The sequence below is a fragment of the Balaenoptera acutorostrata genome, chromosome 3 (genome assembly GCF_949987535.1).
Source record: "Balaenoptera acutorostrata chromosome 3, mBalAcu1.1, whole genome shotgun sequence".
Classification (NCBI taxonomy): domain Eukaryota; kingdom Metazoa; phylum Chordata; class Mammalia; order Artiodactyla; family Balaenopteridae; genus Balaenoptera; species Balaenoptera acutorostrata.
In genome coordinates this window covers 5402711-5418087 of record NC_080066.1, presented here as the reverse complement: position 1 = coordinate 5418087, position 15377 = coordinate 5402711, and the positions used below count along the sequence as shown (strand labels likewise).

Below are 15377 nucleotides of genomic sequence, written 5' to 3'. Positions count from 1 at the left end.
TTCTATTTTTTGTTTCAAAAGGATTTGTAATTACTTGTTCAGGCATTTTTATGATGGCTGCTTTAAAATCTTTGTCAGATAAACCCAACACCTGGTTCACCCTGGAGGTGTCATCAGTTGGCTGTCTTTTCTTATTGTTGTGATTTGCTTGGTTCTTGGTATGACAGGTGATTTTAGATTATATCCTGGATATTTCGTCTATTATGTTAGAAGACTCTGGGTTCTATTTCAATCTTTTATTTTAGCAGGCAGTCACTATGTGTATGCTTAGCATGCAGGCCCTGGCCTACCCTTTGGTCTATGATTCCAGTGGCAGTTTAAATTTCAGAGCCTTTGCAGTGTTAACTTGGTTTATCTGGTGCTGTTGGAGCTCACAGTGGTCCTTGATGGTGTTACTTTAGGGGAAAGAAGCTTTCCCCAAGACGAGTCACCTGGTACCTCTAGGTTGGGGGAAGACAGCCTCCTGCCCATGGTGATGAAAACTTCTAGGTCAGACACTCCTGTGGCAGGATGCCCCTTGCCAGGGCTCCATGGCTGCTCAGTGTCTCTCAGCAAGTGAGAGGAGCCTAGACCTGCCAGGGGAGTAATGCTTCCCCTGGACACTTGCCAGTGGGGATCCCTACACACTGCCCTTGAGGGTTGTATCAGACTCACCTGGTGTTGTCGGCAGGACCCCTGTTCCATCCTGGGCTCCCTTATGTTGCTAGTTTGGTGGTCAGGAAACACTAAACCTGGGTTACCTTCTTCTGTTGGGTGGGAGGTGATAAGACATCCTGTAACTATGTCCCCCCTCCAGTTTTGGGAGTACTTGGCTGGTTTGTTTTCTTCTTTACACCTTTCAGAGTGTTCTTTCTGATGTCTCTTGCATTATTTTATAATCATACTTATCCAGAATTGATAATTGTACTTATCAGGAAGGAGCAGGAGAAATGAGTCTTCCCTCTTGTCTGGACAAGTCAGAATACAATATTTTTAAAAATTTATATCTGCACAGCTTCCCCAAAAGCCAAAAGCCCAAGTTCTATCCTAGAATTATTTTTTAAATCATATATTCCAAACTTGAGTAAATTTGGCTATTCCTCTGTTAATAGAGGAAGTAGCAGTAACACAAATTAAAGTGACTTAAAGACACTTTAAATTCCACAGTATGACAGCCTTTGGCATTTTCTATATCAATCCAGTATGGTGACTATATTCACTCATTTAACAAATATTTATTGAGTGCTTACTTTGCACCAGGTACTGTTCCAGTCACTGGGAAGGTAGCAGTAAAAAAAAAAAAAAATTAAATCCCTGCCCTCCTGGAAGTTTACATTCTCTAAACCATGGAATATTTTTCATTTTAAACCAATTCAAATTATAGCAACTATCAAGCTTATTGTCTATTCATCCATAGGATGAGTTCTCAAACAGCAAACTCAACTTATATCTACTATACAAGGAGTATCACATTCCATTAGGTATTTTCAATCTTTTTTTGTGTATAAAATTTAACTGTACTTGTGTAAGGAACTAGCTAAGTTCCTAAGTAGCTAAGTAAGCAAAATAACTACTTGAGTCAAAATTATATTTTCTGGGTGTCGTGGGCAAAAAAGTAGTTACAGAAAAGGGTGAGATCTCTGAGAAAAATGGCTTGGACGGTGAAGGGTAGAGAGATCTGAGGACTGCATCTTCAGGAACACATAAAGTTCAGCTCCAAACCACTCTCTCTTCTCTCTTTAGACTCTTCTTTAGGTGATCTCATCTAATTATGGAGCCAGCTTGGCTAAATAAACATGTTCCATATTTACACTCATAATTTAAATCTGCCCTGATATGAATAAGGATACAAACAAAATATAATACAGAGCAAATACTTGAAGTAAACAGTGAAACCACAGTATGTATAAGAAAATAAATGAGAACATCCTAGGGCTATAAAGAAGAGTTCTATCAGAAAAGTAACTTCCTATCTTCTAGTTTTTGTGAAAATTTCTATCTAAATTCAGATTTGTAGAAAAAAATAAGATTTTGGAAGCTTTGGGAATCAAGTATGGTATACTTGAGGGAGAGTTATAAGTGCTGGATGTAATTGAAAATAACACTCAGAACCTACGGTAAATATATAACAAATTCATTTGAGAACTTGGGGAATAAGAAGCCAAAAAAGTTCTTTGCACATGCTCATATTTGTTGAACAAATAAATTTTAAAAGGAATAAACTCAAAAATCAAGACAAAAATAGTAATGTAGTTTGGGTCGTGGTTGTGTAAGATTTTGATGAGCATGAGTATTTTAGTGTAAAATGTTCTTAGAAGTCAAGGAGAGAGGCCAGGAAAATGGATTTTTTTAAAAAACCACGAAGTTTAAAATTTTAGCAGCAAAGTGAAAGAATGACAGGAGAGGAAAAATGGTAAAGAAAGACTGACCAGTATGATCTGAAGTTGAAGAACATATGTGGGATTCTTACTGCTCTTTAATAAAACATGCAAAGGAACTTTGCCAAGTGAAATATTTTAGGCATAACTAGACATGCTGGTGAGTATGATGAATGGAGAAAGAATAGGTTGGATTGGAGGTGGGTCAAAAAAGATGCATGTTAAGAAGGTGATATGACATCTGTATGGAGCACATTTTGACAGTAGAACCTGAGAAGAGAATTCCAGTACAGGGAAGTTCCAAGGCTGTCTTGAAAAATTATATAACCAGGTCAATCACAGGCTATATGAAACCTACAACACTCACTCAATTTCAAAGCCCAAAGCTATTAGCAAGTCAGTTTAAAACTGGTGGCCTCAAATAGTCATAGTTCCAAGCTGAAAACCAAATTATGAAAAGTTAACCTTTTCAACAACATAACCAACTCAGGAAAACATCCTTTAACTACTTTACCTATATGGGCTTAAAGATAGATTCTTATTGTGTTACCTTGGCTTATTTGGGAAGTTGTTGACTCTAACTTTTGATTTTAAATTATAAAGTTATCAAAACAAAACGAGCAACCAGAGCCACTTTAGTTTGGGTGCAGACACGGCAGCTGGCCCACAGAACGCATCCTTCAGTACGTGCTTGAGGCTGGCTCACATGGCAGGTGCTTCTTTATTCTGTACTGCTAGAGCTAGAATCAAACCAGTTTCATTTGTGCTTAGCTTCACTCATCTATCCTCAAAAGCCTCCTACAATTTAACTTCTGACCCAAATTAGGTTGAGGTTAGAACAAAAGACAAACTGTGATTTTTGTTAAAGAATCCTGCCCAGTACCTCAAAAAAATAATTTAAGTGCTAGGTGGTCCCTCAACTTTCACAATCTCAACTACTGGTTTTGCCTCCTTAAAAGGCTCTGTTTTGTGAGGGGGAGGAAGTTGGCTGATAGTCAGTGGTATTTTCTCACTTTTCAAGGCACAGGGCAGTGCCTACTGTGCAGGTCTGATTTACCAGCCAGAACACAATGTTCAGGGGCCTCTGAACCTGCAGAGGGTCAGCTGATCCCTCAGTAACAGGGTGACTCACCGCCCCCATCATTTGGCTCTACTGCCTGCCACTAAGGATTAAGATGATCAAGCACTGGCTCTTTCTCCTATGACTACATAACTCCTCTTCAAAATCATTTTCCAATATGATTCATTCTGTTTATATTGATTTATCTCATGCATTATATTTAGGTATGGAAAACTTATTAAAAATATGAGGCAGGGTAATAAATAATTTATGATTATTTGGCAAACCATTTAAAAGAGCACAAGTGGGGTCTTCCCTGGTGGCGTGGTGGTTAAGAATCTGCCTGCCAATGCAGGGGACACGTGTTTGAGCCCTGGTCCGGGAAGATCCCACATGCCACGGAGCAACTAAGCCCGTGCGCCACAACTACTGAGCCTGCGCTCTAGAGCCCGCGAGCCACAACTACTGAGCCCGCGTGCCACAACTACCGAAGCCCGCGTGCCTAGAGCCCGTGCTCTGCAACAAGAGAAGCCACTGCAATGAGAAGCCCGTGCACCTCAACGAAGAGTAGCCCCCGCTCGATGCAACTAGAGAAAGCCCGCATGCAGCCAAAAATAAATAAATAAAATAAATAAATTTTTTTTTAAAAATTAAATAAAGAAATAAATAAAAGAGCACAAATGATACAAAGGGGAGAACAAAAAATCAGTTTCCTGTTAGAAATGGCAAAGATTTAATTATTGTTTCTTTAAAAGGAGAGCCTATATTTTCCAAAATGTTGAATAAGCTTACAGTAAGTCCAAATATCAGAATTTCCAAGACGTGTATATATGCTAATTAAGTGATACTCTGGTAAATATATCTTCATTAATGTGTGAATTTTGTGCTTGCTATTATACATAATTAATTAAGGGCAGGAATCACAATCTGCCCGTGGATGTACTTCAATAATTTAAAATTTTTCACAAATCTATATTTTATCTCCTAGTTTGTACGCACATGTCGCCACAGAGCCTTCATGTGTTTCTGCCTGGTGCGCTGTAACTCAACATATTTTGCTGTATCATTGTGCAGTGGGGCCCAGGACACTATAATTACAGCATAATCACAGTAAAACTCTGAACCTTCTTATCAGTAAGAATCTTTTCATCAGTGAGGAAAACAGAGAAAGTGTGCCAAAGTGATCTCAGATAGCCGTATACTATCATTTACGAGACTTGTACTAAGGTTTATCTTTAAACACATACACAAAATGTAGACAGTGACAGTTGATACATATATGCATTTGTCTACAGCTTCCCTATTCCCATATTTATCTATGAGTTCTTCTGAAAAAATGGTGGTGGGGAATGATTTTTTTTTAATTGTGATAAAATGCACATAACATAAAATTTGCCATTTAAACAATTTTCAAGCATGCAATTCAGTGCCATTAAGTACGTTCACACTGTTGTGCAACCATCACCATTATCCACCTCCAGAACTTTCACACCTCCCCCAGAGTCTCTACACCCATTAAACATGAACTCCCATTTCCCTGGTCTCCTGAGCCCTGGTAACCACTAGTCTACTTTCTATCTCTATGAATTTGACTCTTGTACATACCTCATATAAATGGAATTATACAGACTTTGTCCTTTTGTGTCTGGTTTATTTCACTGAATATAATGTCTTCAAGGTTCATCCATGTTGTAACATGTCAGAATTTCCTTCCTTTTTACAGCTGAATATCGTCAATAATGCTGCAATGAACATTGGTATACAAATATCTTAGTCCTTCTTTTCAATTCTTTTGGGTATATACCTAGAAGTGGAATTGCTTTATCATATGGTAATTCTGTGTTTAATTTTTTTAAAGGGCTTATCATCTATCTTCTACAGAGCCTGCACTATTTTACATTCCCATCAGTAATGCATAGGGTTCCAATTTTTCCATATCAGGATGATTGTTTTTTAAGAATAAAAATATGAATTAAAATTTTGTGACAGAATTTCTCATCTTATTTCTTTTCATTTCTCTTCTATTTGTCACTTGATTTTATCACCAAAATCAAAACCACAGGATTTATGATGCAAGATTTAATCTGATTATAGTCCTAATTCCGGGAAGTCTATGGAGAGGGAGAGTCAGGGAAAGTTAAAGTTATAAAAGTTAATTCACAGAATAGGTATGTAGAATGGGGTCAGAGGGCAGAGTTCCCTCCCTAAAATCTTAATGCTGTGCTACATTCCTTAGAACATGATGGCAAATTCAACTTACAACAAGAAGCTGAAAAGGAAGACAAAAGCAAGCTCTGAAAATAGCAAACTACAGGTAGGTATGTATAAATGAAAAAGGGACAGTGAGTTTTGTCTTTCAGAAGGAAGTAGAATTAAAGATAATTAGATAATGTGCACGTACACTTTCTATGGCATACCGATGGAGAGGTAGTCAAGAATTAGGATTATTATTTCTGACATTTTCTTCAGACTGTTGTATAAGGTAAATGATGATAATTTGGTCTAAAATATTATATACATTTGTTTAGATAAAATAAAGGAATGTTTAAAAAATTGAAATTAAGTAAAACATTCAATATTTTAAACAGGGTAGAATTAGAATCATCATTTTAGAAATAGGAAGAATTATTTTAAAAAAGTAAAATGATAGATTCATAAAGCAACTTCTTTAATTAACATACACAATATACAGTTTCTCAAGTTCATATAGTACACCTGTTATGACACTTTACAAAATATTCATGTAGATATTAAAATTCTAATGTTCCTAAATTTGTCTATACCATAATATTATAAAGGTAATATTTTACATATATATTTAACAATTTCATATAAAAAGATATTCTCCTAAAGCATAACAATAATTTTCACCTTACAAAACACAGTAATATAAATTTAAGGAAACAAGATGGCATTTTCCTGATAAATCCAAATTCTTATTAATGAGAGAATAAGATAATTTAGTTGAATTTTGTCAATATTAATTCAAAAAAGAATTTCAGAATTATTATCTGGATATAATGGAATACTGCCACCATCTTTCAGAGTTACTTAAAAATTATTCACATAGGATTTTGATTAGTTGAGCTACTACTTGCACATTGAGACTATTTCCAAGTAGACGATAACGCTGTTTGACTGTTGTCTTCTCAGGAAATCCTAGAAAAGAAAGGTAACAATTTATAATACAATCACTTGCAATATTAACTTGCAGAGATAAAAGGATGTATTCTTTAGTAAAAGCACCATGGTTATTTACATAAATAAGTCCCTAAGGTCTCCATGAAGTTCAATTAACAAATGAGGATTTGGAGCCAAAAATATTATATAACATTTCATTGCTTACACAATGTGGTATTATCATATCACATATCATATTTGCTCAGTACACACACGTACACACATAACATCCACGGAACTAATAGAAATCTGAGCACTAGGACAGTTTAGGAAAAGCAGTGGATACCATTATTTCAGTTATTTAATAACAGCCTTCAGGAGACAGAATTCACATACTGTAAAATGCAGATTTTTTTTAAAGGGAGACTTTATTTATTTATGTATTTATTTATTTATCCATTCATTCATTCTTTCATTTATGACTATGCTGCATGGCTTGTGGGATCTTAGTTCCCCAACCAGGGATTGAACCTGGGCCCTCGACAGTGAGAGCAAGGAGTCCTAACCGCTGGACCACTGGGGAATTCCCTAAAATGCACCTCTTTAAAGGGTACAATTCAGTGGTTTTTAGTATAGTTGCAGAGTTTTGCATACATCCCCACTATTTAATGTCAGAACAGTTCCATCATCTCAGAAAGAAAGCTGGCCCACAGTTAACATCATACTCAATAATGAAAGCTAAAAATTTTCCTCTAAGATCAGGAATGAGACAAAGATACCCACTCTTGCCACTTTTATTCAACATGGTATTAGAAGTCCTAGCCAGAACAATTAGGCAAGAAAAAGAAATAAAAGGAATCTAAATTGGAAAGGAAGAAGTAGAACTATCACCATCTGCAAATTACATGATATTATACATAGAAAGCCCTAAAGACTTCATCAAAACATGGTTAGAATAAATGAATTAAGTTGCAGTATACAAAATCAATATATAGAAATCTGCTGATTTCTGTACATTAACAACAAACTATCAGAAAGAGAAAATAAGACAACAATCCCATTTACAGTCGCATCAAAAAGAATAAAATACCGAGGAATAAATTTAACCACTGATGAAAAAAATTGAAGACACAAATAAAGGTACTCCATGCTCATGAACTGGAAGAATTAATATTGTTAAAATGTCTATATTATTCAAAGCAACCTACAGATTTAATGCAATCCCTATCAAAATTCCAATGGCATTTTCCACAGAAATAGAAACCACATCCTAAAATTCCTATGGAATCACAAAAGATCCCAAGTAGCCAAACCAATCTTGAGGGAGAATAACCAAGCTGGAGGCATCACGATGCTCCCTGACTTCAGACTACATTACAAAGCTAAAATAATCAAAACAGTATGACATTAGCATAAAAATACACAGAAATCAAAGGAACAGAATAGACAGCCCAGAAATAAACCCACACATATGTGGTTAATTAATTTATGACAGGGAGCTGAGAATATACAATGGGGAAAGTAAAGTCTATAAATGGTGTTGGGAAAATTGGACAGATAACATGCAAAACAATGAAACTGTACCACTATTTTACACCATACACAAAAATTAACTCCAAATGAATTAAACACCTGAACGTAAGACCTGAAACCATAAAAATCCTAGAAGAAAACACAGGTGGTAAATTCCTTGACATCAGTCTTGTCCATGGTTTTTTGGATTTGACTGTAAAAGCAAAGGCAACAAAAGCAAAAATAAACAACTGAGACTACATCAAAGTAAAAAACTTCTGCACAGCAAAGGAAATAATGAGCAAACTGAAAAGGCAATCTACTGAACAGGAGAAAATATTTGCAAATCATATATCTGGTAAGGGTTTAGTACCCAAATTATATAATGAAGTCACAAAATTCAACAGCAAAACAATAAATAATCAGATTAAAAAATGGGCAGAGGACTTGAATAAAAATTTTTCCAAAGAAGACATACAGATGGCCAATAGGCACATGAAAAGATGTTCAACATCACTAATCATCAGGGAAATGCAAATCAAAACCACAATGAGATATTACTTCACATCTGTTATAATGGCTATTATCCAAAAGACAAGAAATAACAAGAGCTGGAAGGAACACGGAGAAAAGGGAACTCTTAGGCACTGATGGTGAGAATTTAAATTGGTGCAGCCACTATGGAAAACAGTATGGAGGTTCCTCAAAAAATTAAAAATAGAACAATCATATAATCCACCAATTCCACCCTGGGCATTTATCCAATGAAAACAAAAATACTAATTAGAAAAGATACGTGCACCCCCATGTTCATTGCAGCATTATTTACAACAGACAAGATATGGAAACAACCTAAGTGTCCATCGATGGGTAAATGAAAAAAGAAAATACACACACACATACACACACCATGGAATACTACCCAGCCATAAAAAAGAATGAAATGGACCTTGAGGGCATTATACCAAGCGAAGTCAGAGAGACAAATACTGTATGATCTCACTTATATGTGGAATCTAAAAACCAAAGCAAGCAAACAAACAAATTAAAAAAAACAAGGTCATAGATACAGAAAACAGATTGGTGGTTGCATGGGTGGGGGAAAAATGGGTGACATGGGTCAAAAGGTACAAACTTCCAGTTATAAAAATAAATAAGTCCTGGGGATATATAATGTAGAGCATGGTGACTATAGTTAGTAATAGTGTATTGCATATCTGAAAATTGCTAGGAGAGATCTTAAAAGTCCTCATCATAAGAAAAAAAATTTTGTAACGATGTATGGTAATGGATATTAACCAGATTTATTGTGGTGCGTGACCATTTTGCAATGTATACAAATGTTGAATCATTATGTTGTAATGCTGTACATCTGAAACTAATACAATGTTATATGTTAATCATATACTTCAATACAAAGTTTTTTAAAAAAGAATGCTGGCACCCATTAGCAGTCACTCTCCATGTCCCCTCCCTGCCCCTCAACTGCTGATCTACTTTCTGTTCTGGAGATTGCCTATTCTGAACGCTTCATACAAATGGAACCATACAATATGTTGTCTTTTGTCTCCGGCTGCTTTCGCGTAGTGCTTTCAAGGTTCATTCATGTTGATTTTGGAATTTTTTTTTTCTTTTTAAACATCTTTATTGAAGTATAATTGCCTTACAATGGTGTGTTAGCTTCTGCTTTATAACAAAGTGAATCAGTTATACATATACAATATGTTCCCATTTCTCTTCCCTCTTGCATCTCCCTCCCTCCCACCCTCCCCATCCCACCCCTCTAGGTGGTCACAAAGCACCGAGCTGATCTCCCTGTGCTATGCAGTTGCTTCCCACTAGTTATCTATTTTACATTTGGTAGTGTATATATGTCCATGACACTCTCTTACCCTGTCACATCTCACCCCACCCCCTCCCCATATCCTCAAGTCCATTCTCTAGTAGGTCTGTGTCTTTATTCCCGTCTTGCCACTAGGTTCTTCATGGCTTTTTTTTTTTCCTTAGATTCCGTATATATGTGTTAGCATACTGTATTTGTTTTTCTCTTTCTGACTTACTTCACTCTGTATGACAGACTCTAGGTCCATCCACCTCACTACAAGTAACTCAACTTTGTTTCTTTTTATGGCTGAATAATATTCCATTGTATATATGTGCCACATCTTCTTTATCCATTCATCTGTCGATGGACACTTAGGTTGCTTCCATGTCCTGGCTATTGTAAATAGAGCTGCAATGAACATTTTGGTACATGACTCTTTTTGACCTATGGTTTTCTCAGGGTATATGCCCAGTAGTGGGATTGCTGGGTCGTATGGTAGTTCTATTTGTAGTTTTGTAAGGAACCTCCATACTGTTCTCCATAGTGGCTGTATCAATTTACATTCCCACCAACAGTGCAAGAGTGTTCCCTTTCCTCCACACCCTTTCCAGCATTTATTGTTTCTAGATTTTTTGATGATGGCCATTCTGACCGGTGTGAGATGATATCTCATTGTAGTTTTGATTTGCATTTCTCTAATGATTAATGATGTTGAGCATTCTTTCATGTGTCTGTAGGCCATCTGTATATCTTCTTTGGAGAAATGTCTATTTAGGTCTTCTGCCCATTTTTGGATTGGGTTGTTCATTTTTTTGTTATTGAGCTGCATGAGCTGTTTGTAAATCTTGGAGATTAATCCTTTGTCAGTTGCTTCATTTGCAAATATTTTCTCCCATTCTGATGGTTGTGGGAATATTTTTTAAAAGCAAAGTATTCTACGTTTAATATCTTAGTCCTTATAATAACATTATGTATTAACAATATTATGTACGTTGTATAATACGACTATAAAATATAGTGTAACTCAAACATCAAGCACATCAGTAAAAATTATCTGATCCGAGGGGAAAAAAGGCTCATTCATGTTATAACATGTATCAATAGTTCATTCCTCTCTCTGTCTGAATAATAGTCTATCTTATGGATATACCACATTTTATTTATTCATTCATTCATTAATAGACATCTGGGTTTTTTCCCTACTTCTTGATTATTATAAACATTGATGTTATGAACATGTACGTATGTGTGTATGTGTGAAGCTTTTTTCAGTTCTCTTGGATATACACCTAGGGGTGAAACTGTGGGGTCATACAGTAACTCTGTGTCTAACATTTGAGAAAATGCCAGAATGCTTTCTAAGGCAGCTGCACCATTTTATCTTCCCACCAACAGTGTACAAGGGATCTGATTTCTCCACAATTTGTTAACACTGTTATTGTCTATCTTTTTGTGAAGTGGTATCTTACTGTGGTTTTGATTTACCTTTCCCTAATATCCAATAATGTTGAACATCTTTTCATGTGCTTATTGGTCATTTATCTATTTTCTTTGGAGAAATGTCTATTGAAATCCTTTGCCCACTTTTAAATTGGATTATTTTTCTTTTTCTTGTTGAGTCATAAGAGTTCTTTATATATCCTGGATACAAGTCCCTCAGAGTTGCTTTTTTACATTCTGCTTCCACAAATTGACATTCTCATACTGAAGTTCAATTTGCTACATTCTTTTGCAAAACAAAATGGCCCACAGATACTACATTTGCTGGAACAAAACCTTGCACATACCACCGTAAAAGGCTGTCCATGCATAAGAGTGGATGCCAGAATCTTAGTTACAATACCAGAATTTCACATTCAGAATCCTTTGGCATAGCAATTAAATAAAGGAAAAGCAAATCAGGTAATAAAGGAAATAAATTAAAGAGCATTAAAAATAGCAAAATTTCAAAACCTGATAAAGTTGCTTCATCAACGCTAGACATTATACTTATTGCAATAAAATAACAGTGATTACCATAATAAAACTATATTTGCAATTGAGCATGATCATAAAATTGCTATTATAAAGATAATATGTCTTAGGCAAGCACACTAGTCATCTCAAATTATTTACTTCAAAGTAGCCAGAGGCAGAAATACCTACAAACAAACTTTTAGACTACCCCTAGGATGCTGTCTTGAGATATCAAGATTATATCAGAGGGGAAGAAATGTCTGAAAACAAACAAGTCAGATCTGTAAAAATTATATATATATACACACATACATATATACACATATATACATACGCATGTGTGTATTTTATACATAGATATTAAAATCTAAACCCACTTGTGGAAAGAATTACATAATTTTGTAAAGTTAAAAGGTGACTTTTTAAAAACTTAGGTACATTAAAAATAATAATCCAGGGCTTCCCTGGTGGCGCAGTGGTTGAGAATCTGCCTGCTAATGCAGGAGACACGGGTTCGAGCCCTGGTCTGGGAAGATCCCACATGCCACGGAGCAGCTGGGCCCGTGAGCCACAGCTGCTGAGCCTGCGCGTCTGGAGCCTGTGCCCCGCAACGGGAGGGGCCGCAATAGTGAAAGGCCCGCGCACCGCGATGAAGAGCGGTCCCTGCACCGCGATGAAGAGTGGCCCCCACTTGCCGCAACTAGAGAAAGCCCTCGCATGAACCGAAGACCCAGCACAGCCAAAAAAAAATAAAAAAAAAAATAATAATAATAATAATCCTCAAAAGCAAAGAAACCTAGAATTAACAAGGTCAAGAGAGCAGCTTTTATTCAGTAAGTGTCAGTTAGTGTCTGTCTCTTCCAAAGCCTGCTGTCTCATGAATGCATGCCACTGGCCACAAAGAGAACGAGGGCAAAATGTGCGGGAGAGTCAATGCAAATCCATCATGGCCGGTGGACCAGCAACTCAAAGAATGCCCATATTGGACCCAGGGTCAGTGATGTCAGAGGCACACGTGAAGGACAGTTCTGTCACAGTGCTGCTCAGTGGTGACAACAGGGCACTGACTATACACATATATCACATATTTTAAAATAAGGTAAAGCAATTAAAAAGGCTTTCTCGCATGTATTATACATATATTTTCAGAGAACTTCGAAAAATCCTATTTTACCCCTTAGATATTTTTAAATACTGAGAAAAAATATTTATGAAGTAAAGGCTATAACATCTATCATTTAAAATATAAAAGCACAAATTTTATATTATGTGTCAGATAGGTTGTAAGCATGTGACATACGTTAACTCACTTAACTGTTACAACAGCCCTATGAAGTTGGTGCTATAATTATCCCCATTTTACAGATGCATAAACTACGGCAGAGAGTGGCTTCAGCAGGGCTAGGATTCACACTCAGTCAGTCTGACTCTGGGGTCTGTGCTAAATTTCATTATTACCAAAGTGATCACTACTGCTTGAAAAAATAAGCACTCAAATAAAACTTAGAAATTAGTTGCTATTAGACGGTAAATCTCTTTTCTCTCTGTAGTAGTACAGAAAGTACCTTTGATTGCTCATCCTAAAAAATGAAAAAAAAAAAAAGTAACCAGAACAGTAGACTGGGAATTAAATTCCTGAGTCCAATTCTCAGTTCTTTGTTTTATTGATGTTCTCACTCACTTTGTGACATAAACTAAGACACGGAAAGTCTACGATTTCTTAAAAAACACTCCCCGGGATGTTTCAAACTGAATGAGATCTCCAAGAAAAAGGCAGAGAGTACAAAATAAACTTGGTTGCTGTGACTATGCTTGGAGAATCAATTACCAAGAGGGTAGTCAAATTCTGTTGGCAATTTGCTCCCAATGTACAAAAAGATGCTTTCCAAACCTCAACTGTAAATCCATTATTTAGATTTTAAAACATGGTCTATTTAACCCATGATGTTCTTCAAGAATAGGACTGTATTAATATTACAACAACATTAGATTTAGTGAAGTTTGGCTTTTCTGCATTCAAGCTCCCAATCAGTTATCAAAAGCACATTTCTTCCTTGTGCAGCCCTGGAAGCACGTGAGGGAGGTCTGTCTCTCTCCCTTCCCATGAGCCAGGTACTCGGAACACACCCACAGCAGCCCAGGAGACCGATGGCATCCACAGAGCAAGAGCACCAGCGCCCAGGAAGCGGGATCAGGGAGGGGCGGGGTGCTCTAAGGAGCAAAGGCGCTGTGTCCAGTCTCCTAATAGCAACAATCCCTGGCTTTCCTCCACTACTTGTCTCTCTCCCTTGGCAACCGTATCTTCATTTTTCTTCTTGAGAGTCCATCTTCAGATTCCCTAATTTCGTGTCAATTCTGGCATCTGTGCCCCTGAGTCACCCTTACTTTCCATTAGGAAAGCTCCTTTCTAGACCACCTCTCCACTTTTTCTTTTCTCCACTTAAACCTTGCAGGGAAGGAAAGGTATATAATTGATGAGAGTGCATCTCCGAGGAGAAGAAGTACAAATACATACCTACCCACCACACAAAAATAAACTCAATTGCCTGTTAATTTCTTCATTAAAAAAAAGACAATTCTAGGCATTCTTTCATAAGATCTAGTGTGAGGTTATTCGAGTAGTACTCCTAGAAGCAAAAAAATAAATTCGAGAAAGAGATGCTATTAAGAACCATCTGTAGGGAGAAGTGAGGAATTGCTGACTTGGCTCTTCTGTTCCTGCAAAGCACCTGGAACCATCACTGGAGTAAAAGGAGAAGGGGAGCTGAGTCTGAAGGGAATGGACTAAGGCAGGTTATGAAGAAAGCAGACACAGGAGGGAAGGAAAATGTCAAAGATGGCACGATCAGGAAAGGAAGCGCTCGCACATCCGTCTGGGCAAGGGTTTATTCATAAACTATGCACGAGTCCCTAATGAATTTTGAGACCTTTAATCAGTGAAAGCTGGGGTCTGCATGTATCCCACATACCGAACTCTGGAGGAAATCCAAGGAGATTTGCTATTTCCTTAGGAGTGAAAAATCGAAGTTGAAGCATTAACAATCTTGTTATCTTTTCTTCTTGTGACAAATTGGTAAGGGATTTGTAGATAGTCTCAATCTGTAGGAAAACATCCAAAGTAACTAATGAAGTAGAGTGCAATTAGACTTGTTAAGATAATGTCATCTATTGTGAGGCAGTTTAAAAATGATGGACGTATAGTCTTCTGTAACGCATGGCAACCCAGGGTAAAAAGTCTCTGTGCAATGAACTGTGTAACTGGTTCATCAAGGGCCAGATAAACTCAGAAAACAAACAAAACCTTAATGTTGAATAGATCAGGATACTCTCAGTGTATCTGTCATTTTTGGTCCCTCAAAAATTAACTCATAAGAATAGAAATAATAAATGACAATATAACATAAAAGAGATGTAGTGAAAGACACAAAAAAGAAACTTGGTCAACCAGTAACTAACTCGATTTTACAAAGCAAATAAGCAGCCATTAAAATGTTTACTGTTTATGACCAATTTTATCAAATTAAGATATTTTCTTAAAATGATAAAA

General features: G+C 36.6%; 2 protein-coding genes across 6 annotated transcripts in view; both read right to left on the bottom strand.

Moving 5' to 3' along the window:
• Positions 1-5370, bottom strand: part of CUBN (cubilin) — a 290843-nt gene extending 285473 nt beyond the window's left edge. The window contains exon 1 of the mRNA XM_007196413.2: positions 5023-5370. The gene's annotated coding sequence lies outside the window, so the exon portion shown is untranslated. The remainder of the gene's footprint in view (positions 1-5022) is intronic.
• A 702-nt stretch (positions 5371-6072) lies between these two features.
• The window catches only part of TRDMT1 (tRNA aspartic acid methyltransferase 1), a 60443-nt gene continuing 51138 nt past the window's right edge, over positions 6073-15377 (bottom strand). For all 5 annotated transcript variants that reach the window (XM_007196412.2, XM_028162439.2, XM_028162440.2 and 2 more), the window contains 2 exons: positions 14800-14929; positions 6073-6576 (listed from right to left, as the gene is read on the bottom strand). In XM_007196412.2, coding sequence (XP_007196474.3) covers positions 6476-6576; positions 14800-14929 — 231 coding nt within the window. In that variant the 3' untranslated portion in view covers positions 6073-6475. The remainder of the gene's footprint in view (positions 6577-14799; positions 14930-15377) is intronic.